The sequence below is a fragment of the Thermochaetoides thermophila genome (assembly GCF_000221225.1).
Source record: "Thermochaetoides thermophila DSM 1495 unplaced genomic scaffold scf7180000011816, whole genome shotgun sequence".
Taxonomy (NCBI): Eukaryota; Fungi; Ascomycota; class Sordariomycetes; order Sordariales; family Chaetomiaceae; genus Thermochaetoides; species Thermochaetoides thermophila.
The window spans coordinates 2,373,075-2,399,106 of NW_006383032.1; the positions used below are offsets into that span (position 1 = coordinate 2,373,075).

General features: G+C 51.8%; 4 protein-coding genes and 1 pseudogene across 5 annotated transcripts; 2 read left to right on the forward strand and 3 right to left on the reverse strand.

Moving 5' to 3' along the window:
* Positions 1–5,436: 5,436 nt before the first annotated feature.
* Positions 5,437–6,007, forward strand: CTHT_0027270 (uncharacterized protein; the record flags this gene model as incomplete). Its single annotated transcript, XM_006693122.1, has 2 exons — positions 5,437–5,567; positions 5,632–6,007. The coding sequence occupies 2 exons, from the start codon at positions 5,437–5,439 to the stop codon at positions 6,005–6,007; spliced, it is 507 nt and encodes a 168-aa protein (XP_006693185.1).
* Positions 6,008–6,835: 828 nt separating this feature from the next.
* CTHT_0027280 (putative cell division control protein) lies at positions 6,836–9,554 on the reverse strand (the record flags this gene model as incomplete). The annotated part of the gene is made up of 5 exons (XM_006693123.1): positions 6,836–7,425; positions 7,485–8,976; positions 9,038–9,287; positions 9,344–9,427; positions 9,511–9,554. 5 exons carry the CDS (start codon positions 9,552–9,554, stop codon positions 6,836–6,838), a joined length of 2,460 nt encoding a protein of 819 aa, XP_006693186.1.
* A 2,686-nt stretch (positions 9,555–12,240) lies between these two features.
* CTHT_0027290 lies at positions 12,241–13,138 on the forward strand (annotated as a pseudogene; the record flags this gene model as incomplete). The annotated part of the gene is made up of 3 exons: positions 12,241–12,388; positions 12,657–12,843; positions 12,913–13,138. Coding segments are annotated over 3 exons (561 nt in total).
* Positions 13,139–16,524: 3,386 nt separating this feature from the next.
* On the reverse strand, positions 16,525–19,029 carry CTHT_0027300 (putative fork head protein; the record flags this gene model as incomplete). Its single annotated transcript, XM_006693124.1, has 3 exons — positions 16,525–16,672; positions 16,743–18,745; positions 18,925–19,029. 3 exons carry the CDS (start codon positions 19,027–19,029, stop codon positions 16,525–16,527), a joined length of 2,256 nt encoding a protein of 751 aa, XP_006693187.1.
* Positions 19,030–21,703: 2,674 nt separating this feature from the next.
* Positions 21,704–25,864, reverse strand: CTHT_0027310 (eukaryotic translation initiation factor 3-like protein; the record flags this gene model as incomplete). Its single annotated transcript, XM_006693125.1, has 4 exons — positions 21,704–25,372; positions 25,459–25,499; positions 25,613–25,696; positions 25,828–25,864. The coding sequence occupies 4 exons, from the start codon at positions 25,862–25,864 to the stop codon at positions 21,704–21,706; spliced, it is 3,831 nt and encodes a 1,276-aa protein (XP_006693188.1).
* Positions 25,865–26,032: the final 168 nt, after the last annotated feature.

The window sequence follows — 26,032 nt, forward strand, 5'->3', positions numbered from 1 at the left end:
GGCATGCTGCTCACAAGTGCTCCATCAGCCCATTGGCTCTTTAGACAGATTAACCCTTGGAAGGCTGGTACGGCATGCTGCAACATGGCGCGTGTTTTCGGCCACCAAGTCGCCCAGCCTGATTCAATCAGGGGTAAGAATGCGGACCTAAACTGGGTGTTGTCGATCCCCCACATGCAGTACTGCTTTCGTCGCAGGCTCTCGAGTTAGGAAAGGGATACAGTGACAGACGGCCTTTAAAATGGGTGGATGGTCTGAGTCTTTTTTCACTTTTTACAAGTTTCTTTTCGTGGACTATACTTGTTGTGTTAGTTTAGGATCTTACACATGCATCGGATTTCTTCTTTCGGAGATGCCGGTGCTATAGTATGCCCCCGGTTGACCCCCATGCTTGTGTTACGTCGCTCAAGATTGGAAGTCTTGAGAAAATGGTACAACCAATGACCTATGTGCGTGACTCAGGTTTGGCCGTTTTGAACATCTGATGAGGAAAAACATTGCAAAGCATCATAAGTGGAAGTGGTATCAGATGTCTAAGTTATGCTTCTAATTCAGAACCAGGCAACCAAATCAGTAAACGAATTAGCGCTACCTCATGAGATATCAATTCGGTAAACACTGCACTGTAGTGTCCGTAGTATCTGGGAGTATTGTCGCGATCCAAGAAGTACTTTTTCCTTGAACTCCTGTTGCCTGCTCGTTGGCTTATCTCAACTATGTATAGCGAAGCATAAACCTAAAAGAATACTCTCTATACGTTTCTCAAGCCCAATCTTTTGACATGTGCCTTTACGAGATAGCAAGGGCGGCAGTTAACTCCTCCAATTCAGCCTTGCAAAACACCCTCATCCCAGGGAACGACCTGTTGACAGGCTATCATTATTGATATCAACAGCCTTTTTTTTATCCAAGTGCTGAGACAACATTGACTAGATGATATCGTAATCCAGAAGAGTCCAATGCTGAACTGCCAGCTTTAAGTACCATCATGACAAGAAACTCTGGAATCAATCACTATGAGCTCAACAAGCGATTCAGTAAAGGGACACATTCAAGCATTTCTGTAGGTAAGAGACATGAAACAGCAATGCACTGTCAAGGTTCAAGTTAGGAGTTTTTCCAGGCTTAGCTAGGCCAACTAATGGGCCTCAGTTCATAACATCCAGCATCACATTTTATAGTTGACTAAACAACATGTTTCAGCCTTTCAGACTTATGTTTCAACATTGGATTCTATTTCTTAATTCATTTTAAAATTAGAGCCAAGGTACTGCAACTGGTAAACAGCTGTGCTTTGAGGGCAGCTATTGTGCTCTCCTTGAGAATGGAACAAACTAGTCTCTTTGGCTGAACAGCTTCATCTTGGGCAATCATTATCATCGAAACCAAGACACAGCAACCAATTTACCGTCACTTCACATAAATTAAAACCAGGCTTCGTTGCAGTTGGCCAAGTCTACATTCGATGCCCCACTCAGAGGCTTGTACTCATCCATCTACCCATTCAGCGAGTGATTGGGCACTCAGAGCAGTATTTGAGGTTTTGACAAGCTTTACCGGAGAGAGTTGGAGTGTTGCCCGCACTGAAATGTCCTTGATGCCGCGGATATTAGGTTAGCTTTGACAACTTTTATCTCGCCCTTATATATTTGCCATCAGCATCATGACAATTAGTGTCCGACCTGGAAACGAAACTCTTGAGTGTCTTTGTTCGTCTTTCATTTCATTAGGTGAAATGCATATTAGAGGAGACTGGCCATCTGCTTCTTTATCCAGTCAAAACAAACTATATTGTGCTATGAGCCCATGCATGTTCCCAGGTCTCCTATTCAACTATCCGGAGCGACATCTCCTGAGGCAGTCAATTCACAGGCTTACTCTCCCCACTTACAAGATATGATGTTGTACGACCAGGGGAGCCAAACCTCTGGCCCTCTCTCACATGCCACCTTGTAGAGCCTCCTCATCCCAGACGCCAGCCTTACTGTAGCTTGGCATGCAGCTCGCTAGCTGCGCTACACCACCCGGACCCCTTTCCGGGTCACCCACGATTCATGACTCCCTTCCGACGACCGAACCGATGGAGCCGCATCCCTTCGATTTGGGATCTTTAACCTTTCAATTGGAGTCACAGCGGTTCTAGTTCTACAGCGAACCGCTTCAGCTTATGCTGGCAGCGGTCGCATGCGACGTAGGCACATTGTTTCATCTTCGATCGTAGCCTGTCATTCGACTCTGAGGACGAGACCACATGTCTGTCCAAACAGCTCAGCTTCCGAATCAGGTCCCATGCAGATGCAACTATGTTCGTGACGTCGAGCCGTTAAACGCCATTTCGAGCTTTCCTGTCCTCGCCTTCGGGAAGGGGAGCGGGGTGTGTGTGCGTGTGTGGCAAGATGCGAGGTCCACTTCGACTTTGCCCACTGGGACGGATGCTACGCTGCCGGATGTGGGTTGCTGTTCGTCAGTCAGATCTCTCAAAAATCAGCTCCAATCCCAAAGCTTATTGTCTCGTGCATACGAAGTTGCAGTAGATGTCACCATGGTGGTCTACCTAGAGCTGGTGGTGATGACTGAGAGGACGTACCTGAGCGGATGAGGGGTCAAAGGAATATGGGAGAGGGACTCAAGCAAGGCTCCATCGGGCCATGGAGAGGGGCATTATCCAAGCCAGCAGCGTCAAACGGCCTAATACATAGCTTCAAGCCTTCGGGGCTGGGCTTCATCGAGTCCGGAAATCTTGACGTCAGATCTGTTGTCCTACCCTTCAAGCTAAGATCGGCGTAGACGGCGACAAGTGAGTTGGCAGCAGACATGCCGTCCGGCAAGTCTGTCGTCAGTGTCTGGTGAGCGATTGTCTGGCTGTTCGTCAATCACTCGGCAAGGGCAAAACATCGACTATTCTGGGACGCGCACCCCTTCCCAGGATCTCCAACACCCCGATCACTTGACTGCAAGCGAACATAACCTACATACTACATCGCATACATTAGCCCACCTCTCGCATGGGACGATCGCCACTCGGTCCGCCGAGACGTGCTGCCACGCGCTTTTAACATCAACACACCCACACCATCTGCAAGATGGTGGTACAATAGGTACATGCTCAACTCCGGGGGACCGTCTGGTTAGCGGCGGCAGCTCACATTCGCCGGGCCTAGTGGAGGCGGGGTTCGTGTCAGGGCCATGTGCGTGGCAAGCAGCCATATACGTAGATGGCTTATTGGTCTAGACCTCCTCCTCTCAGTATCAATGATTAAGATTGGGCCGATTAAAGAGTGTAGCCTTCCCGTGCTACTGCGTATTCGAGGCTGTGGTCTCCAATTATGATATCAGTCATATGTTACTGACCATTTAGCGTTGCATGACGTTCCATCTTATTGATAGCCTACAGATTCTCGGCACTGTGACTGGCTGCTGGCGCCTGAGACACGGATCTGCGAGGGCACGCGATTAAGGTGGTGTAAGAAGTGAAAAATGTGTGGTGTGTGCTTTGTCGTCAATAACACCACTCACTCCTCTTCTTTTTGACACTTCCCCCTCATCTGAACCCCTCATTCGCTCTTGAGCGGGGCTCCTGGACTGACGCATGTATCCACAAATGCATGTATGTTGACCTACACACGCACCATCAGTGGAGATGTGAAGGCAACCTGCAAGTCATTTTCTTGCTGAACCGATCTTTTGATCTTATTCTAGGATGGTTAGGACGAGGGTTACGTGTAGTCGTAGAGAATGCACTCTTTCGGCCGATTGGAGGTAGATTTTGGCGATGTCAAATCGAAGCAAGCTCCCGTGTCTTCAAGCAGCGCTTCCTCTTAAAGATCTCTTGATTCTCTTTGGCTGCTCCAATTTCGCCTGTGATGCATGTGTCGGCTAGATCTGTTCAAATAAATTGAGGGCGGTGAAGGCGGTCTTATGAGGGAAGCAAGAGTCTGATTTCTTTCGTGATGTTGTGGGATGGTTCTGGAAGGGGCCCAAGAGCCTGGGGGTTGGCTGAGACCTGAAAATCCATCAAGATCTGACGTTGGGCCACTGTGTTACATACCACCAAACGGCCCAATGAGACCACTTCACACAGTAGTTTGACGCTTCCATAGCAGACGTGTTGATCTTCCTCCACACCAACTTTCATCCAACTTAGAAGAATTTGTAAAAGTCAAAATGCAGATGTTTTAAAGAACGACCTGTTTACCCCCCCGGCATTGTCTTCGATATCTTGACAAAGAGCAATGACGACTTGAAGCAGAGACTATAGCTAGATGGATAATCACATATTCAGCTGGCAGCTGGCCATCATTAGACATATGGGTAACAGCAAGACTGATCAGCTGTGGCTGTCTGCAAAGACAGATGATACGCCTAACCGAACAAACCAAGCTCCCAATAACAAATGAAATAAGGGACGGAAATCGGTGACGGATTCTAGAGTTGACATCCAGGCACATCAAACACTCTATCGCTGGGTTGTTGAGAAACGGACGTCATCTGTAGCAGGCCGCTCAACGTACGAAATTGATGCTTTGCCTCTTTCACCAACCCGATGGCTGTCAGGAAGTGAATCTTGTCGACTGGATGCAGATTCCGGTGAGTATCAGTCTTCAAACTCAATATTCAGCTGATATGAGGGGAGGATTGCTGTTCTGGAACATAACTAGATGATTCCTACCTTGTCGCTGTAGTCTTCTCCACACGGTTCACAGAGAGAGGTCAAGGAAGGTCAAATGATAGTTCTCTACTCCTCGACAAGATAGTAAGTGTTGACTAGAAATGATAACGTTGTGTTACATACTTCTGATAAGGCATGAATGCATATCAAGCATCACGTGCTAGCGTGCACAGACTTCAGGCCCACAAGTAGGCGACGCGCCGCTTCAGCCTTGCCGCCACCACTTCAGCCTCGCGGTCGCGATTCATGTTGACGACATCATCGCATCCTCCCTACCCAACTGACGTTGCATCTTCAACAACCCCTGTGTTGGGATGGACGCATAAGGAGAACCTTGCGTATTCACCGCATGCCTTCCAGAGGGATTTGTCTTGTAATGCCCTTTTTTCTTTCTGAGTGTTTGTCGCTGTTTGAGCCCATCCCATTTCCCGTTCCTCAAATTAGGCCACATCGCGTTTGGGCACTCCTAAACTTCCTATTGACTTATCTTTAATTGCGGCCTATTCGGTGCTTGATTTTTTCGATTATTCCGCAACGCTCAGTTGCCCATCAGCCACCGCACCACCGGGGAGTTTTTCACCTGCTGATTAATTAAAGCCTACACAGCCAAAGCTTCCCGTTAGCATCTGCAAGCCGATCTCTTATAAGCAATTTCTCTGTAGTTCTTTAGCTACCGAAGGGAGTGTATCATAATCAGTCTTATCAGCGCAGTCACTCCTCTAAATTATCAGGAAGCCACACACAGTCATCAAATCACCAACCACATCATGGCGAGCCAACACTCGCCAACACCAGTCAAAGTTCCCGCTGCAGCGGCCAATTACACCCCAGCCACACTCGACCAAGACCTCAGATCGCAAATCAACTCTCTTTTGATTAAAGAAGGCCATGTAGCCAAGTATGTTCCCCTCATGCACACAACCTTATCTCGTCAAGTTTCCCTAACCAACACACCCTCCCAGAATCCAGGAGCACCTCCTCCATCACCTGCATGCCCACCCTTCCAACTGGCCTACTGTCGTGCAGAACCACGCCCTCTCCCTGCTCCGTTCAGGAGAGGTCACAAGCTTCCCTGCCCTGCTACGGCGCGTGGTTGAAGATGTTCGTCAGGACACAGCACTAGCCCCCTCATCAACGACCGCCAATGGCAACGGTGAGTCAACAACCACGAACGGAGCTACCAACGGCAAGGGCGCTACAACGAACGGCAACAAGGGCGGCGTCGCTGATCTGAAGCCCAGCTTGGCGGTTCCTCAATCGGTGGTTGAGGAGGCACTGAAGGTGACAAGGGAGTGTCTTGATCAGTTGTGTGAAATTGAGGAGCCTCTTGCGGCATGAAGAGAGATGCCTAGAGCTCTGTGTTGTGGAGAAACGTGGTGATGGCTTGGATGAGGGAACTGCAATGATGGGATCGACTAGAACACTTAACACATGAGGGAGCAAAGTGGCGACAGAGTATGGAATGGGTTGTTCTGGTTTTTACGGATGTATTTTTGGTCTGCTTTCCAAATAACCTAGGGTTGCTACTTGGTATGGTTCGCATTACAACCAACATGCTGTACAATGGTCCGCTGGAGAGTGCGTTGTCAGGTGCATCCAAAGGCATAAATATCACTCGTGGTATTTAGGCTTATTCAGTCAAGGCAATAGATCTTCTACCAAGGAAACATTTCTCTCTATCCGTGAAAGTGGACGAAATGGAATGTAAACCGGAGTCGATAAATGCAGCAGAGCCAGACGGTGCATGCCTAAGGTAGTCGGAGTCAGTTATCCAAGCACCAGCTATTTCACGTGACTACCTATTCACGGAGAAGACATGTAACAGCAATTAATGTAGCAACTCAGAATGCATAGCCTAGCTAGCTTGCTATCTCTAGACCCGAGCAGTAGGAAAAGTATCAGCGGCAACGCAAATCCTTTCTTTAGTCATCCCCCATTTCCTCAGACCGGAAACAGAAAAACCAGCCTCCGTTCCATTCCTTCCACCTTGCCTGCTCGGGAATTCATCTGCGCATGAAGCCACCCATAGATCAAAACGACTCATAACGAGAAGTCAGACGACCAACATCGGTCGTCAGGACGGTGCGGCTGTCTAGAGGGGATGTGAAAACTAGAATACAACAACCTATAGTCCGCCAGAGTACACCTGAGACCACATTATCCCGTTTAGGTGTAGAGATCATCATCGTTGCCAGCATCACCGAACGAGTTGCCCGCAGCGTTGCTAGCGCTGTTGTCGGTGGTGCTGTCGGGGAACTTGAAGAAGGCGCCAGGACCAGCGTTCTTCATCTGTTGAGCAAATGCCTCATAGCGGCGAATCTCGACATCGCTGACAGAGCGGCGGGCATCGCGCATGGCCTCCTCGAAGTGACGCTTGGTAAGCTCGGGAACCGGGTCCTCATCATCCTCCATGTTGACATCTTCGCCGGCAGCCTCACGAGCCTTCTGGCGCTCAATCTCGGCAGCGATCGACTCCTTGATGGCCAGCTTGACAGCACGCTGGGTGATGAAAGCAAGATCGGCACCGGAGAAGCCGTGGGTCTTGGAAGCAATGTAGGCAAGGTCGACATCCTTGGACACGGGCGTCTTGCGGAGCTGGGCCTTGAGAATGCTCAAACGGCCAGCTTCGTCGGGCAGAGGCACGTAGATGAGCTGGTCGAGGCGGCCAGGACGGCACAGAGCAGGGTCGAGCTGCTCAGGGCGATTGGTAGCACCAATGACGAACACATTCTTCTTGGAAGTCATACCATCCATCTCTGTGAGTTGGAGTTAGCAGACTATTTCATTAAAACCAAGTCAAGGCCAGGAAACCTACCAGTCAGGAGCTGGTTGACGACACGATCTGAGGCACCGCCGGCATCACCAATCGAACCGCCACGAGCCTTGGCGATAGAGTCAAGCTCGTCCAGGAACACAACACAAGGAGCGGCAGCGCGAGCCTTGTCGAAGATATCACGAATGTTGCTCTCCGACTCACCGAACCACATCGAGAGCAGCTCAGGACCCTTCACCGAAATAAAGTTCGCAGCGCACTCGTTGGCAACAGCTTTGGCCAACATGGTCTTACCCGTACCAGGGGGACCATAGAACAGGACACCACGGGACGGGGAAAGACCAAACTTGAGGAACTTTTCGGGGTGGTCGACAGGATATTGGACCTGTTCCTTGAGCTCCTGCTTGACCTGCTCAAGACCACCAATATCCTCCCAGCGGACGTTGGGAACCTCGACGACAGCGACCTCGCGGAGAGCCGAGGGGTTGGAGACACCAAGAGCGTACCGGAAGTTGTCCATGGTGACACCGAGAGAATCGAGGACCTCTGCGTCGATGGTATCCTCATCAAGATCGATGAGGTCCATCTTCTCACGAATCTGCTGCATAGCAGCCTCTGAGCAGAGGGCAGCAAGATCGGAACCGACGTAACCATGGGTCTCAGCGGCAATCTGTTCAAGATCGACGTCGTCGGCCAGCTTCATGTTCTTGGTGTGAATCTGGAGAATCTCCAGACGGCCGGTAGGATCGGGGATACCGATGTCGACCTCACGATCGAACCGGCCAAAACGGCGAAGAGCAGGATCGATAGAGTTGGGGCGGTTAGTGGCCGCCATGACGACGACGTTAGACCGCGCCTTCATGCCATCCATGAGAGTCAGGAGCTGAGACACGACACGACGCTCGACCTCGCCGTTTGTCTTCTCACGCTTGGGAGCGATCGAGTCGATCTCATCGATAAAGATGATGGCAGGAGAGTTCTTCTCGGCCTCCTCGAACGCCTTGCGCAGGTTGGACTCGGATTCACCGGCCATCTTGGACATGATCTCAGGACCGTTGATAAGGAAGAAGAAGGCTCCAGTTTCGTTGGCGACGGCGCGAGCCATCAGCGTCTTACCGGTACCAGGAGGACCGTAGAGGAGCACACCACGAGGCGGCTTGATGCCAATGGACTTGAAGAGCTGAGGATGCCGGAGCGGGAGCTCAACCATCTCGCGGATCTGAGCCAGCTGCTTCCGGCAGCCACCGATATCATCGTAGCCGACTTCGTTGAGATTGTTCTCTTCTTCCTCACGGGGAATAGGCTCACCCTCGCAGTGGATGATGGTGTCCTGCGCGACGATACCGTACTCCGGAGGATCGACCTCAACGACCTTGAACTCTACTTGCCTCATGCCACCGCGAACGGTAAACAGATCGCCTTGGCGGACGGGGCGGTAAGCCTCACGGAAGTAGGGAGCAAGGAAGACGTCGAAGAGCGAGCCGGTAAGACCCTCGACGGTGTCGGCAATCGGCAAAACGGCGATACGCTTGGCCTATGCTGCAGTTAGCATTCTGTATGCCCAGTCCAGAGAAACCGAGGGTTGGGCTACGAACATATTTGATATCTGGGCAAGGATGGATGGTGATCATGTCGCCGTGCTTGACGCGCAGGTTGTGGCGGACTACGCGGTTGATGCGGGCGCTGCCATCATCGAGATCGTCGTCGGCCAGGACAATTAGGACAGTGTCCCTCCTCTTCTTACCGCGGACCAAGACGGTGTCGCCGCGGAAGAGCTGGAGAGCCTCCATAGTGTTGTTGGACAGGGCGATAATGGAGTTATCATCGTTAACGGCATCAGTAACCCTGGGTATCGTTAGTTTCGGTAATTTGGGAGCATTCAGTGGCCAGATTGTACATACATAAGCTGATTGGGCTTCTTCTTTTTCTTGAGAATGGCCGTGGCGGTGTCATTCTCCTCGCGGTGCTCGGCGCCCGAGGGATCGCTGCATCAATCATCGGTTAGTGGGGCGCGGGGCGCGGGGCAGGCAAAATGATGAGGGATACAAAGATGGTCGGGGCAACGTACGTCAAGTTGACCTTCTTCTTGTGGTCCTTGGATTCGGGAGCCATGTTTGCTGTTTCTGCGTAGAGACGCGGTGGGAAAGTCAAGCACTTGTGGAAGACGTGGGGAGCCTCACAGGTACGCGACGGCAGTGAGGTGGGTAGAAGGGAAGACTAGAGCTACCCCGCGCAGGAACGAGAGGCAAGAAAATGTGGTTTAGAAAGGCGTTCTCACGCAAATGGGGAGAAATTTTCCAAGGGAAGAGGAAAGCCGAGAGATATAGCCGTCTTCCAAGAGGATTGGGTTTGGTTTAAGATTTGGTTGTTTGGTCGATGGTTGACTTGGCCTCTGCCGAACAGACAACAGCGGCGAACTCGCTCTAGGCGGCCACTCAGATGACGACTGCGGAGCTTGGGCGGCAAAGTCCGTGCGTCTTCCCCCCTCAGGCTTCAGGCTCAGGCTTTGCTCAGGCACCCGGCATCCATCTGTGGTCCAAGCTTTTTGGCAGGCTGAATGGCTTACGAACTGAAACTCCGCCGCAGTGGAACCTTCCAACACTTTCGATTCAACAAACTTCCTTTCATGGAAAGCTGCCGCACAGCCGTGGAGTACTCATGAGTGCTATTCTCAGCTTTGCTCAATGATGGTCGGTTCCTGAATCATATCCGCTTCTGCTTCAGTCTGCAAAATCACCTCTGTGTATGTCTGTCACTATGGCATCTCCAAGAAGCCATGGCCCAGACACTGTTTTGCTGCAGCCTTGCGGCCAACTTCCCCTCGCAAATGACATACTTTTCCCAAGCTTTGATCATCTTACATAGTAGTGCTGGTTAATAGGAATTATCAGTATTTTGCCCGGATTTCCATAGACCCACGGAAGTGGACAGCCTGGCACTGATCTGGGTTTCCATAATCATCACCTGGCTTACGTATACAAGTGATGCCTGGCCTCCTCAAGTCCTACTGCCATTTGCCTCTGGGTTGTTTACTGGGTACATCGAACCTCAAAATACCTTCCTCCCGTGGCTGATCAAGGTCAGGAGTTTTCATGGTGTGACAAGCCCAGCAGAGGCAAGATAAAGCGGACCTGACTTCTACCAAGGACACGAGAACATCTTGATGTGGTTGCACTTCAATAACAGAACATTGGTCTTTGCTTGCATCATACCATTTCGCTGTGTCCTTGACTGGCTGCCCTGTTGTTTGTGACGGTTAAAGCACTTGGCTTTTGGTCATCAAATGCCCGGGCTGGCATTGTACTTTCTTTGGTATCAGTATTTGTGTTTCCTCATGACTAAGTCTTTGTTCATTGCTCCCGATTCAACTCTCTAAACAAGCAATAACAAGAATGTAACTAAAATTGCAGCAATGTCTAAATAACTGAAGGCTAAAAACAACATCAGGTTGTGCTTGAGGACGTTTCTTCTTAACCAAATTCCACGTGTGGCCGGAAAAGTTCACTTCAAAGGCAAGGAAAGAAGGCAAAGCAATCACAGCCGTTCAAAGTATGTATATTGGCCAGAAACTGATCACCATCTGTTAAAACATGAGTTGGTGCAACAGTACTTCAAATGTGCAGAAGACACTATCTTTACCCCACATTGCCAACCAGGATTGCTCCTTGCTGTCAAGTTCATTCAAGCCATATATGAGTGACGCAGACTTTTTGATTGTTGATCTTTAAAGGACGTCCAAACCAGAAGTCAATAGTCAAGCGACATCATGCTTAGAGCTCGAGAATGGCAGGATATCTCCCGGCGTCAACCCTCAAGAGAACCCCCCACTGTAATCCCACCCAGGTACCCCCACGTATTGGATCCACAACCCCGCAGAGCCCGGGCCGGGTTCTTGGCAGGATGGACACAAACGGAAACCTGCCATTCGTCATGCTGTCACTGCTCAAGTCATCAGTTTGTCTTCATCGTATATCAACAAGAGATGGCAGTGACCTGGAAGGGATTGCAAAGTTTTAGTTATTGAGTCTGATGCATTCGTATTAATGTCATATGGAAGATACAACTGGGGCCAGATCACTACAATCCCTGGGTGTTGTACGCCGTTACCGGTGCTTACAGCGACAGACACGTATTAAATGAATGACCACAAGGTTGAGCCACACGGCTTCTTGGGCAAACTAAAATGTTGAGAATGGGTACTATTTCAATCAAAAGACGAAGAGGCAAATCATAATGTTAAACGCATTCAATCAGTTGGCAAGACAGACTGTGGTCGGTTGTGCTACAGTTGTACCACAACACAGCCCTTTGCAAGGGCTGTGGTTATGTTAACAGCATACTCTTCATGTCCTCGGATAAGAAAATCGTAATCGAACGCAGTTGATGTCCAAAACTGATATTAAATTGATTCAGGTTTGAATCAAAATGACTGAAGCTGTTTTGTTAAGCTGACAAGAGCTCTTCGGCAATTGATGGCCCGACAGCCGTATTACACTTGTCCCGGCCGTCCCGACTTACACGCTTATCCTTATCAGTTAGGCGGCGGAAACTTGGAAACTGTTAGCAGCCGTTCACCCAGCACCAATGGCACCACCGACTTAACGTCATCAAAAGAGCACCTGACCGCCTGTTGTAGCATTTCATAGTCCGGTGGTATGTTACCACTTACACCTCACTTGTGTGTAATGGTCATCATAGTTTCTGGGCATTTCTCCTTATAAATGCCTTCCAGCTGAGCTCCATCACAGCTTTGGAATCCTAGGACAGCAAATAAGTCCCGAGTTCATTGAAGTTCACAATGCCTGAAGCACAGCCAACATCCAACACACGGCAAATTGCCCCTGCCCTCAAGGTGGGTGACCCAGCCCGGCCACTAGGGGATAAAGTTCGTTTCCCTCATGCAAAGCCTACGCTCGTGGTATTTCTGAGGCAACTCGGTGATCCTTGTGAGTGACTACTCAATTTTGTCCAAAGTCCCTCACCACGATCGATCATGCTTTACATTACCTATCATTACAGACTGCTGACCATTGGATGGCCGACTTCTCGTGAGGAGGTCGGGGGAAGAGAAACAGTCGCAGAAAAGACTTTCAGAATTCTAACCAACATTTCTGCTCACCATCCCGAGATCCGCTGTGTTGCCGTGACTCGTGAGTATTAAGTGATTGCTTGTGTGAGTCCTGATTAAGGCAGCTGCTAACACCGTACATGTAGAATCTGACCAAGCGGCCAGCGATGAGTGGGCCGTCTCTGTCGGTGGCGAGTGGGAGACCATCGTCGTTCCGGACCCAGAACGCCGTTTGTATGCGGACTGGGGTCTGGGTGAGAGCTCGACATGGTACAATCTCAACCCCTTGGCGTTGTGGTCCACGTACAAGCTGGGAACAGAAGAAGGGTTTTGGTGTGTACTTCGTCAATATTTGCCTATCCGTTTCCTTCATTGCTGCCCATCACTAACACTGATATCCAGGGGCGACTCCCCTCAATATGGAGGCAGCAAGTGGCAGATAGGAGGAGCCTTTGCACTCGACAGAGCTGGGATAGTAGTGTGGTCGAAGCCAGCAGCCAGCTCGGACGAGGTACCCGACTTCCGGGCCGCACTCCGAGCACTGGGCATCTCACAGCCAAAAGAGCAGGCACTTCAGGCGAAGCGAAAGCCCCGTGAGCCCCCCATTTTCGTTAGACCCTACAAATAAGCAGTGGTGAAAGCAAGGAGTTTTGGTGCTTGGGCTTTTGATGCCGATGCTAAGTCTTACGATATCACAGTATCGCTTTTATCATAAACGCAGTATTGTTTTCATCTCGTTGATTTATATTTTGGTGTTCATGGAGCTATCCAAGGATGAGCTGCTCTCATCCCATCAAAACCAGGCGCTGCTGTCTTGGCTTCTAGATCTTTTTGTCTGGCCCTCTAGACCCAAAGCCTATCTCATCATTCTGCATCTATGAAGGCATTTCTGTGAAGACATCTCTAACATTAACATCACAATCACAATCTCTCTGATCAGCTGCAGTGTGATATTATAAGCCAGGATGATCATGATCTCCCTTCTCTTTGCCAGCACACGTCTGGCCATGATATACCAGGACTTTATGCTTCCTCATCACTGTCTTCTATACCCGAGAAGCTACCTGATGTTTGGACCCAAAGGATTCCTTGCTCGTCTTGTTCTTCACAAACTTCACATCCCGAAAAGATCTTGCCCCGACTGCCTTCCACATCCGGATGATCTGCAGGCGATCCCTCAACTTCTCTTCCAGCTGCTTGCCTAGCTCAGTCACGTTTGTCCGCAACTTTTCCTCTTCAATGATTCTCTACACTTCAACGCAGCAACTGCAAGAACAGGATGGTCCTAGTATGTGTGAACATGTGTGAGCACTTTCCCATTTTCCTTCAAGTTTGTGATCTCTCCCCCATGAACAGCGCTGAGGCCGGCTGGTACCCACCCGCGAAACCCTTAGCAATGGTTTGTAGATCAGGGACAACCAGCTCCTCATCTTCTTCTTTGGTCCATTACCAGGTCTGCATTTTCACTGTCCTGCTCATCCCACACACGACTTCGTCGAAGATGAGCAGCGCGCCATACTTATCGCACACCTCACAGACCATGGAGAGATATCCCTTGGCGGCGGGGGATGCAGCCCAAGGCAGCACCGACGACGGGTTCTATGACCACATTAGCTACTCTATCGGGCCCAAGCTTCTATAATTCATTCTCAATCTCACTGCTTTTTACACTGGAGGAAGTCTGTATTGCTTCCGTCGCCTCTCTTCTGGCAGTAGGGGTTACGGGCAGGGATCTTTGATGATAGTGTTGTCGCTGCCAGAGACCGAGGAAGGGAGCGAAGCAGGGTGATATGGTTCCCGACGGGTGTGATACCAGACATTGAAAAGCGAGCCGATGGTGGTTCTGTGGTAGGATTCATTGCGGCCGATGAAATTTACGTGTTTATTTTGCCCTTTCTAGAGTAAGCATTTGATGGCAATCTTCAGGGCAGCCTCGACAACTTCTGAACCTGATGGTTCTGCTAACTTTATCGAGGAGATTGTTGGGAACAATGGGAATTTAGCTTACCTAAGCGCATCAAGCAGATCTTTTTTTTTATCTTGTTATTGGTGGTCTTAATTAAGTGCTTGTTAAGCTCTCAGACTGGCTGAGCAATGGAGTAAGTGTGGGAGACATATGAGACCTTGTTCATCTGCTCTGTAGCTCCCTCAATAGTTTGCTCAATTCCGTGACCAATGCATGCAACGCCAGCGCCATCGCATGAATCAATGATCTTGTCTTCCCCGGTTATGCCTTCCCACCTTATGTGCCAGTAATGACCTTCTGCCCGCTTCGTTATACTAGAAGCCAAGGAGCATACGGTACCGACAACATCAACAACTTAGGTATCTTCCATCAGTACTTGATGAGCAGGCTACTACCTGAGTGTACTGCTCAATTCTTGCAGAAGGAACACCGAGGTCGTCCTCCTAGAGAACACCAGAGATTGTGCTCCCAGTCCTTGCTCTGCTACAACTGTACTCTGCTCTTGGTATACAATTTTTCACCTAATCCAGGCACCATATGGCATCAGGACGCCGTGGATTACATCAGCACGTCAGGGAGGTAAAATAAACCAATGAGCAGCCCCCCAACAGTGCTGCGCCGTAGGCTGTTCAAGTTGGTTCCCTTCCCCCCGGTCATCACGAAGACACAACTCGGCCGGAAGTTGTGTTGGTCGCCCGGTGCTTCAGTTACCACGGATGTGACATCTTTGCAATATCCTTTTAAGTTTTGTTTTCCCATTTTCATCTTCCAAGATAGCAGTGGAAACAATCCAGACTGGCTTTTAATTACTCCATGTTCGGGAAAAGTATTTCACATCAGACTACCTTGCTAATATTTGCATCAATGTTGAGCGTACCTCCATGGACCAAGGGCAGAGATCAACATTCTGAGGAGGTTAAGAATCGATGGAGCAATAACAATAGTCTTAAGGTTAATGGACATAAGATTCATGCTCGAAACTACAACTTAAACCCACGCCCTACGGCATCAAACATTGGCACACAGCTAGACACACCCTTATCTTTGAACAGAATCATCGTCAGCAGAACTGGAAAATCTCCTCCAATCGCCAGTCAAACCCACTTGGGGCTCATCCTGTCCAGCAGCAGACCATAAAAAAGGCAATAGATACACAAACTGTACATCACAGTGTGGTAGGACAAATCAGTATGGATATATTGCCGGTGTGTGTTCCTGCCACGATTTACCCCCAGCTCAGGACGTAGTTAAGCTCCACGGCAAATCCTGCGCAATGGCACAACGTACGGCACGTTAGGAAGAGCCAGACGGATGAAGAGGGAAGAATATTAGTCAATGAGGTCGAGGATCGGCCTAACTTTTATCGGCCTGCCCCCTTAGAAATTTCGTGTCCTCAAAAGATACCTTACCTACTCTTCTGACATATGGTCTCCCGGGCATACGTAACCCAATTAGATGGACGGCCGCTTCACGACGCTCATAATAGCACAAACCAAGGGCCCGAAACACAAAACCACGCTGGGAAAACCTCTTATTACTCCTACACTAACACCTAACTAGCTCGCAAAATACAGTGAGCTCAGCCAGCTTTCCCAGCAAAAGCTAATCGAGCTAAACCTCCAGACCATCCCAGTACTACTACATGTAATCTCGGCTGAGGCTCTCTCCGCCTCCATAACAGAAGCAGTCGGTACGACCCCCAGACCTTCGCCCACTGCTGCTCCACAACGTAGTACATACAACACACACGAGGGAAAAAAAAAAAACACTGCATACCATCCTTTCCTCTCCCTTAACCCGATGCATCGTTCCAAAAGCCAGGTAGGTAGGTGGACACAACAAATCCAGCCACAACAGCAACAATAAAAACAACCAGCCAGACCAGCGGCAAATATAGATAAAAGCAATAGAGCCGCGCCAAAACCAGTAGCCTTAATAAGAACCAGAACCACCCCCCGTGAACCAGATTTCAGAACCGTGCTAAATAGAAATGTTGGGATAAGGCATAAAAAAGTCGAAAAAAGAGGGGATATAAAAACAATGACAACTCAAGCATTCCCGCTGCTGGCAGCAGCTGCAGTGGGTACATCGCCGTTAGAGGTGGCCGCTCCAGGGGCAGGCGCTGTGGCAGTGGCAGGCTGGACCTGTTTGCCGTGGCCGACGGGCGCGTGGTAGCTGCCGATGCTTTGGAAGCCCCTGTTAGAGACTTAGTTAGCATCATATCACTCATACTAGTAAATGTAGGGAGTTGAAGGGGGGAGCATACTTCGTCAAATCAAACCCTTGCTCCTCCTCATCCCCAACTAACGCCGTCGCCGCACTAAGAGCCGACACAGGCGGGCTCGTGGGATCCTCCACAGTAGCAGCAGGCGCCGCTCGGCAAGTTCCCGAAGCTACACGAGTCGGGCTACCCACAGCAGCCGGAGGCGGGCTACTACTTGGCGGAGGGAGCACCACAGTACCGCTCTCACCACCGCCAACCTTAGAAGCACCTCCGCCGCCACTGGCAGCATTATTCCCCGCAATGATCTTTGACGGGCTTTCGAACGGAGTCATAGCCTGCGTAGGCTTGAGCGGGGTGCTCCCGATGTCAGCATACTTCCAGAAGGGAGCGGGAGAGCTGGTAGGCATGTGCTGGGAGGGGCGCTGGGCTGTGCTGGGAGGGGCCAGCTTGGGATGGACGCGGTGAGGCGCGGGTGTGACGAAGGACGAGCCGTCGTTGTCTTGTAGGTAGGACGAGGTCAAAGTCGGCGAGGCCGGGGTGGCTGTCACATTGGCGTTCTCGACCATACCCAGGGTGGCAGACGCGGCAGGGTTTGTGATATTGTTGTTGATGGTGTTGCTGGCGGTTAAGGTAGACTTGCGTCCGGCTGCACGGGGGTTCAGAGGACTATCTGCTTGGCCACCGGCTTCATCGGGGAGGGGCTTGCGGGTAGGCCGTACCGGTGTAATGGTTGAGGACTCTCGGAGGGAAGAGCGGGGCTGGGGCGAGCCTGATGGCGAGACCTTACGCTTGCGCGCCGAAACTGGATCCCGCGCCGCCATATCCTTGGGTCCGGAAGTGATATAGCTGAGCTGGTTGGGAGACGAAGGGTTGGAAGAACCGCGATGGCCGCCACGGCCTCCTCGCCAAGCGCTACGGACCATCTCATCGCGCGTTTCAGGGACGAGCTGCCACTTCATACCCTTGCCGGGTTCATCGGTCGACCGAGCAATCTTCTCGAAGGCCTTGTTAAGGGACAGGTTATGCCTAATAGAATTCTGCCAGCCCGTTGCCGGCTGATGTCTGTAATAGGCATACTTCTGCTGAATGTACTGGTAGATGCCGGCCAGATTGAGCTTTTGGTCGGGGGTATTCAAGATGGCTTGGGTGATCATCTGGGCGTAGCTGTACTGCGGCTTGATGTGACGATTTTCATCAAGACTCAGATCCACATCGCCATGGGCCATCATCACGGGGTTGCTGCTGCCTTGTTCATGGGGGGTCTTGGTGCTGGCGCCGCGACCCCGGGCCGATGGAGGAGTGCCGGGCCGCTTGTAGTCAGGCGGCGCTGGAGCTAGGGGTTTTTGCGAAGACTGGCCACGGGTTGACTTGCTCGGAGAACTCGAGCATGCGGTATCACCGGATGGGAGCGGATGACGGCCTGCACGGGTAGGGGCTGCCGGGTCGGGCTTGATGATGCCGGCGCGCTCGAGATACTGGGGGGCAATCTGAAGCGGGCTCAGCTCGATGGGGAGAACAAACATCATTTCGATGCCGCCAATCTCGATAACCTCGCCGCTCCTTAAGGGCCCAGACTGGCCGACCTTCCAGAGAGCGCCATCCACCTTGAGCGAGTTGCGACCCTTGACCAGCAGCCACCACTTCTCCTGATCCCTATTGAAGTAGATGACAGCATGCAGGCGGGAGATCAACTTGCTCGGTCCCAAGTCGATGTGTACGGCATCGGGATCGTCCTGCGCATTCTCTCGGTGCTGCGAGGGGTCGGATGACCGGCCGATGTTGACCTGAAGCTTGGTGATGTAGTAGGTCCAGTCCAAAGCAGCAATCTTCGCATATGCCTTGACCCCCTCCTTGTTGGCCTCGTGGATGCTATTAGAATGATCCTTGCTCGCTTGGACAGGGCCAGCAGGGGCCATCAAGTGCTGAGTGACTCGAGTAACCAGCTGGTCATCATCCTCAACCAGGGACTGGTCAGCGACATGCGACGAGTCGCCTTCATCAATCGGGTCCGTCGTCTCTGCAGGCTCGGAGGTGGGCTCGTCATTCTATTGACACAGAAAATGAGATGGATGGTTAGCTGCAAGTCCTTCCGAAGCTGCAGGGAAGGTTGGAGGGGGTGCGCCAGCCAGATGCGAAGTGCATAATTAACAATGCACACACGCCCTTAAACAGGTCCAGAGAAGGAGTAGGAGACACCGGAAGTGGGATGCACAAGTCTTCTTACCTTCCTCCGGCGCTTGGAAGGGCGTGAGGGCGACGAGGAGTCGGCGATAGCATCGTTGCGCAGGTCGCGGCGAGCGCGCTGCGCGCGTTTCTGTGGCGTCGGCATGACTGCGGGGCTTATTGAGGAGGTTGTAAAAATGGCTTAGAGCATGGGTTGAGAGAAGAGTGATGAATGAATTTTGGAGAGGGGCAACAGATGAGGGGCTGTATGTAGTTGGGTGAAGGTGCGTGGGAACTTGAGTTGCTCTCTGCGTGCGCGACTAGCGAGTTTGTGAGTTGCGTGTATTTTCTCTTCCTCTTTCTTCCTGAGGCTTGGGGAGGCCAACTTGGGTACAGCCTGTGCCCTGTGTGTGATCGATCACAAGCGGAGCTCGCCTGCTCGATGCGACACGGCTGGACGAAAAGGTCGAAAAGCGAAATGGATGAATGAAACCGGAACTGGAAACGGGGTTGAGATGGGGGCACGCGTGTATGGCGGCAGGTGTGCGGCTTGCGGCTTGTTCTCGTCCCAACTGTGACGCTCACTGACTGAACGCACAGCGACAGCGACGCAGGCAGAGACTGGAACTTCGTCTACCGTGGAGATTCGTTGGTTCCGGAGTTGTGAACTACCGCTATGTTCAGTGGTGTGGGTGCGATGGATGCAGGTGATGATAACTCAGGCGTGTCTGCGTGTCTGAAATCGGGAAACCTGAATCAAAACCAAACCGCTCAGACCAAACGGTAACCGCACCCAATTTGATATGATAATGCTTGATGATGCCGCAAACACAATGCCAGTCACACCCTAACCTGGAGCAGGCGATTCGGCGTTCAGAGTCGACTCAGTGCAGGACAACCTCAGTCGACACAAGCAGTTGCAGGCGCAGGTGCAGGCGCAGGCGCACACGCGCTCACAGCTGCGAGTTGTCTGCGGCGAGAACTTCTTGGTTCTTGGGTTGGGGTTGGAGGACTTGAACTCGAGAGTGCAGGCTGCAGCCAGTGCTGTGATTTGTTTAATTGAACCACACGACTCTCCCCAGTTTTTTTCGCGTTGGCGACTCAAAGGCGCGAGGAAGGGAGACGAATGGCCAGTGACCAATCAGAAAAGCGCGTCTTTTTCAGTCGCGGGTGGGAAGAGGGTGGGGATTCACGTGCACGGCGATGGACGCTTGCATTCTGCTCGTCATTGTGGTTGTGAGCTACAGACCAGTGCAAGTATCCACAGACACTGTGCTCTGTTGAGGCAGACAACTTTTCATGACAAATCCAGATGGCAAGACACGGAGACAGGAATGGTAGGCTCCACAGCCTACTGCAGAAATGGCTTTTTGCATTGGAAATAAAGTAAGCGAATACATAAAAAATATTTCCTGCATCGTGCCATAGTTTTGAGTATAAGCAGACCGGCTATGCAGTAAAGCCTGGTGTTCGTTTTTTTTTTTTTACTGTAGATGGACTCTTGTTTGGTTCTTTGGTTCTTTTCTGCGGGGTTGTGGGTGCAGAGGCTTTCCCGCGCCGTCTGCTGTCCGCTGTGGAGGACTATGTGGTTGATTACAGAATTCGATCCACCCAACCCCAACCTGCCCCTCCTGCTCTGCCGTCAAACTAGCCTGTCAGTGGGACGGGAGCACGGATCCTTAGCAACAAACATTAACATCCCGTTGTTCTCTCACATGAGCTGAAAGTTGCCTATGAACTACCTACATATAGCAGCGACCTATATCCAAGGGATCATTCTGTGAGCTGACATCTGCATATCAGCTAACATGGTGTAAATGTTCATGAGAGCAGCGTTATCTACCCATCATAATCCGCACACCTTTCTCGGATGTTGTGGATTGTTTGTGTTTGGTTTTGGGAACGGATTCAGGGGCATCCAACCTTCGGCCCAAAACCAGCACACCCAACCTCCTCACCAACCACCCACTACTCCCAACCCCGCCATCGCCATCATTACCACCACAGGCCACGGTAGGTCATCAGAAAAATTTCCCTTGCTCATTTATGTAATGAGCCAATGTCGGTTTCAAGATTTACTATGTTTAGATAGTGAAATTTTATGTGTATGAGCACTCGATAGTTGCTTGTTCCCAGAGACAGACAACCAAGATACCCCCCGTCTGAGTTTGTGGCTATAGGTTTGATTGAATGCCTAGGTAGGCAGGTACCCTATGATATCATGCTTGGGACATGGTTCTCGGACATGAAAATCTCAAGATATTTGACAGCCAGTTTTGAGACAACATTATGAGTGAAGCTGAGCAAGCTCCGTCACTTAACTGCTCTCGTCTATAAATATTATTCTTCAACGTCTTGGATGCGGGACATTGTGGATTGGGGATGTGATGCTCTCTACCTGTCTGCTCATATCAAATGCCAAAAATACATCAGCCGTCCAACTACCAGCAACCGCCATCGCCATCGCGGCCTTCGCTCCCCTTCCCCCTACTTCTCTGTTTTGCCCTTATTTGTTTGTTCCTATCTCCCGCTCTACATAAGTCCCTGTACAATTTACCCCTGTGTGTCTTGACCTGACCTGACATGACATGACATTTGACATCATGAACCCAACCAAGGCCCAACCATTCGACGAACCGACCCATTTCAATGTCGTCGATGCATTGGTAAGGAAAAGGAAAGTTTTGTCCACTAACACAAGGGAGAAAGAAACAAAACATACCATACAAATATCAACCAGAGCTATGTAATTGTACAAGTTTCATTTCATTTCATCCCACAGGACTTCCATTTCAGCACGGGGTACTCGATCCCGAAGAGGAGGGAGGAGGGGTATGCTCCTAAGCACTCGCACCGCCCCTCCGCTTCGGGTTGCCGCGACCAGCGCGCTTCTTACCACCGCTGCTGCCCGTGCTCGAGCCACCAGAGTTGCCGCTTTTCTTCTTCTTGTCACCGCCCTCGATGTAGCGGACAAGCTCATCAATAGTGCGCTTGTCGAGATCCGGAGGCGGCGGGGGCACCGAGGGGGTCGTGGTAGGGGCCGTTGCGGCAGTCGCAGGCGTAGACCGGCCAATACGCGAGGCAAGACGTAAGCCAGGACGGGCCTGACGACGAGCCTCGTTCTTGAGCACAGCAACGGCATTAGTCGTGAGCTGCTCAAGCCAGTGCTCAGCCTCCTTAGTGTTCTTGTCCTCAGGGCCGAGAGCGTTGCGGAAGATGTTATAACTTTCGCGCATGCGTTCGACGGCAGGCTTAGGATCCTGATCGAGAGCCAACGCTTGCGCGAGCTGGAAGAGCAGAGTAGCCGAGTTAATAGACTGCCTGCCAAACACCTTCTCGCAGACGCGCAGCGACTCCTCAAACCACCGCCGCGACTCGTGGTACGCCTTGAGGCTCTGAAGCATCACGGCGTAGTTATTGAGCGTGGTGATGGTGTCGGGATGGTCAGGACCGTAGATGACCTTCCAGATCTTGAGGGCGTGCTTGGCAAAACCGAGCGCCAGCTTGCTCTCACCACGATGATGAAGGAACAAGCTCAAGTTGAGGTAGTTGAGCACTGTCTCAGCGGAGTCAAGACCGAAAGTCCGCTCAGAAACGATGACTGCCTTCTTGGCGAGCTCAACCGCAGCCTCGCCCTGATCCAGTTGCAGATACATCTGCGACAGAGTCTGGTACATCTGGGCAACCTCAGGGTGAACAAGACCATAAATCTGTTCATGCAGAGACAGAGACTCGAGGAGGAGATCTTCACCCAGCTTCCTCTGCTGCTGATAGATAGAGAGGCGACCGGCCTCCAGGGCCTCCTCCGCAAGCGCGCTACGAGGAGCCGAATCCTTGATGATGGGCACCACATTGACGAAGTCATCAGGGCTGAAAGTCTGCGGCGGTAGGACCTTTGCCGGCACCGAAACTGGAGACCCATCGCGAGACTTCTTCTTTTTGTTCTTCTTGCTCGAAGAGGAAGAGGCAGAAGCAAGAGTAGCCTCGGCCGGAGTTTGGACAGGAGCCGCTGGCTCGGCCTCAGCATCGGCCACAGTGAAGGCGAACTTCTTCGCCTGCAACTGCACGCCGAGCTTCAGGGAGATCTCACGAAGAAGCTGGAGGTGCTTAATCTGAGTCCACCAGCTCTCCGGGAGAACGAAACGGAACCGCTTGGTCGTCTCAATCTGGATTTCCTCCCGAAGGCTCTCAGGAGTGACCTTCTCGAAGGCCAAGTCGGCATCGCTATAGAGAGCCCGATACGACTCATCAATCTCGGCGACCGGCTTCGCGTTCAGGCCAGTACCCAGCAAGCAGTTGTAGAGGTGAGAGAAGCAAGACGAGGTTAGAGGGAAAGGAAGAGTCTTGAGGTACTTGCACGCGATGTGCTTGAACGAGCGAGCAATCATCTCACGAACGCAAACCTCGCGGAAGCAGTCGAGACGAGCGTTGCCGTCACACTGTGACGCCAGCTTGCCGAGGTAGCGCACGTTGATGCCGCGACGGTGCAGCAGGGAGGTGAGCGACCGGCCGTCCATGGGGAAGCTGATGTCCGACTCGCTGAGATCCCGCAGAAGAGCAGGGATAACAACGTCGCGGAGATACTTGCAAGCATCACGCACCTCCTGTTCGTCCTTGGCCAGTTGCTCCTTCTCCTCCTCTGTTTGTGGTGTTTGGCCGCTGAAAACATCAGGGTTCAGGGCGAACTTGAAGCCAGACATATCGATCCGGTCGATGTTGTCGGCCTTCTTGTCCTCCTTCTGCTCCTCCTCAGCCTTCTTCTCGGCATCATCGGCCTTCGCCTCCTCAGCCTTCTCTTCAGCCTTGTGCTCCTCGGTCTTCTCCTGGTTCTCGGCAGTACCGTTGGCCTCCTTCTTCTGAGCAGCACGCTTCTGCAGCTCGGCAGCGACGAACTCACGAGCCTTCTGCTTGCCCAGAGCCTCAACTAGCTCGGGACGCAGAACTGTCATCCGGTGGGGGTACTCGGCACCATTGGGACCACTCTCCTCCATCCATGCAATATCGAGAGGAGTAATCCGGTACAGATCGAGGACGTATTTGCGGCCATCGGTGCCAAGAAGACCCTTCATTTCGACGCTCGTCTCGAGGTCATAGCGCTTGTTCTCTTTATCCCAAACGGCGTGCTTCTTAATGCGCAGCTGCTGAGCCAGCTTCCCAAAAGCAGGGGCAAAACTCTCGTCAGCAGCAACCACATCCTTGCCGTCTACAGCACCGTAGTGAATTTGGTTCTCGCCCGGCTCAGGCTGCTTGAAGATACCAGGGACGATGCTTTGACCGACGATACGCTTGCCGAGGTAGTCGACAACGACAGTGCCAGGAGTGTAGAGACCGTCGATGTCGAGCTGATTGACGAGCTTGACACCAAGAACATCCTTGCCAGTAGCAACACGGGCAGCCTCGTCACCGCCCTCACTAGTGAAAGTGCCGACACCGTCAGCACCGAAGGAGAAGAAGACGTTGTTGTAGACGAAGATCTGAGCGTCACGGCCCTCAGTCGGGTTCAGAGGAGCAACCTCACCGCGAGCAACCAAGACAGCACCCCGAGCTGCAGCATCGTTGTAATCGGCATGGAGCTTAGCAAGCAGGCGTTCCCGGAAGACGCGGTCCTGGATCGTCTCCTTAGGCAGCTCTTTCGCAGACTGGAACTCCTCGTTCCAATCCCTCAGCGAATCCGTGTTTTCAGCGCCACCCAGCAGGTACGTCTCCTGAGAGCGGGTCTGGTCCGAGACATGGGCGACATGCGACGAGGAGGCAGGGGGAACAAGCCAGGGGGCAGCAGGGACAGTATTGCCTATCTGGAAGGTCGCGAGAGGCTCCCTTTTGTTGGCGTACTGCTGGAACTCAGAGAATGCGCTGTTGAACGAGGGAGAAATCTTGCCCAGAAGAGTAAAAAGGGAATGGGCCGACGCGGCCTTAGCATCGGTACGAGGAAGGGGGTTGAACTTGGAGTTGCTGGACATGTTAACGAAGAAACCGCCAACATGTCCGGTGATCTGGTACTGATCACCCTCATTAGTCGTGACAGAGAGGTACAGAAGGTGACCCTTTTGACGCCATTGAGCAGGAGGAGGGTTCCAGGGCGATAGCGTGATCTGCTTCACCGTCTTGGGTGCTGGCGGCAGCTCCTTGGGGAGCAAAACCGACAGATCAGCCGGCGCATCGAAGTCATATGGCTCGAGGTCCTTTTCGGCCTCCTCGGCAGCGGCAGCTGCGACATCGTCGAAAATAGAGACACCAGCGAGAATGCCCTGGGCGGTGTCGGTGCGATCGCCGGCAGCGCCAATAAGCTCGCGAATCCGGATGAAGTGGATTCTGGCCTCCTTCTCCGTGTACGGGTCCTCCACGACATGGAGCTCGGAGCCGGCGCCAAGGCCCTCGACATCCGAAACTTGAACGAAGTCGTTGACCCGCTGGCCGTTGTGCTCCAGGTGGAAGCACGAGTACTGAAGAGCCACAGGGTGCTCAATGATGGACTGCCGAATCTCGTGGATTTGTTCCAACGGGGAAACCTGCACCAGTCTTAGCCATCGCTTCCAAACTGATACCAGATCTCCGAATATCGAAATCAGTTTTTCTCGGAAAGTGGCACACCTACCGGCAGCTCGAGCGGCGTCTTGGGGTCGTGAGGAAGGACAACTTTTACAACAAAGGGCGCATCTTGAGCAGAAAAGCGACGGCCGAGGCCGGCAGCAGTTAGACAAGCATTCAGGAGACTAATGAAAAGGCTGGTCTTGCGTCCAAACACACACCTTCGGGCTGCTCAGCGCCATTTTCTGTCGGCTGCTCGTTTTGGGCCGTCTCCTGGACGGGAACCGTCTCGGCCGCCGGATTGTCTAAGCCAGATGGAAGAGCAGTGGTCAGTTGGGTTCGCCGGGAATGAGGGATAAAACAGTTGAGACGGTTAGGCAGGTAGGTGTGCGAGTATGTGCTCGGGTGTTGAAATTGAGGTCACGACTGCACATACTGGTTGCGGCTGGGGCTTGGGACGATGCGTCGGCCATTTTGTCGAAGGTCGACTCTAGACTCTTGGACTGGGCAAGAATCGAGAATCGAGATTAAAGAAATATTACAGATTGACTGCAGGTTTGCCGCCCTCGAAGCAGTAACGGCTGCAGAAAATATGCAACGGGCAAAGCGGGGAGAGAGGAGGGGCTGGAGAAAGGAAAAAA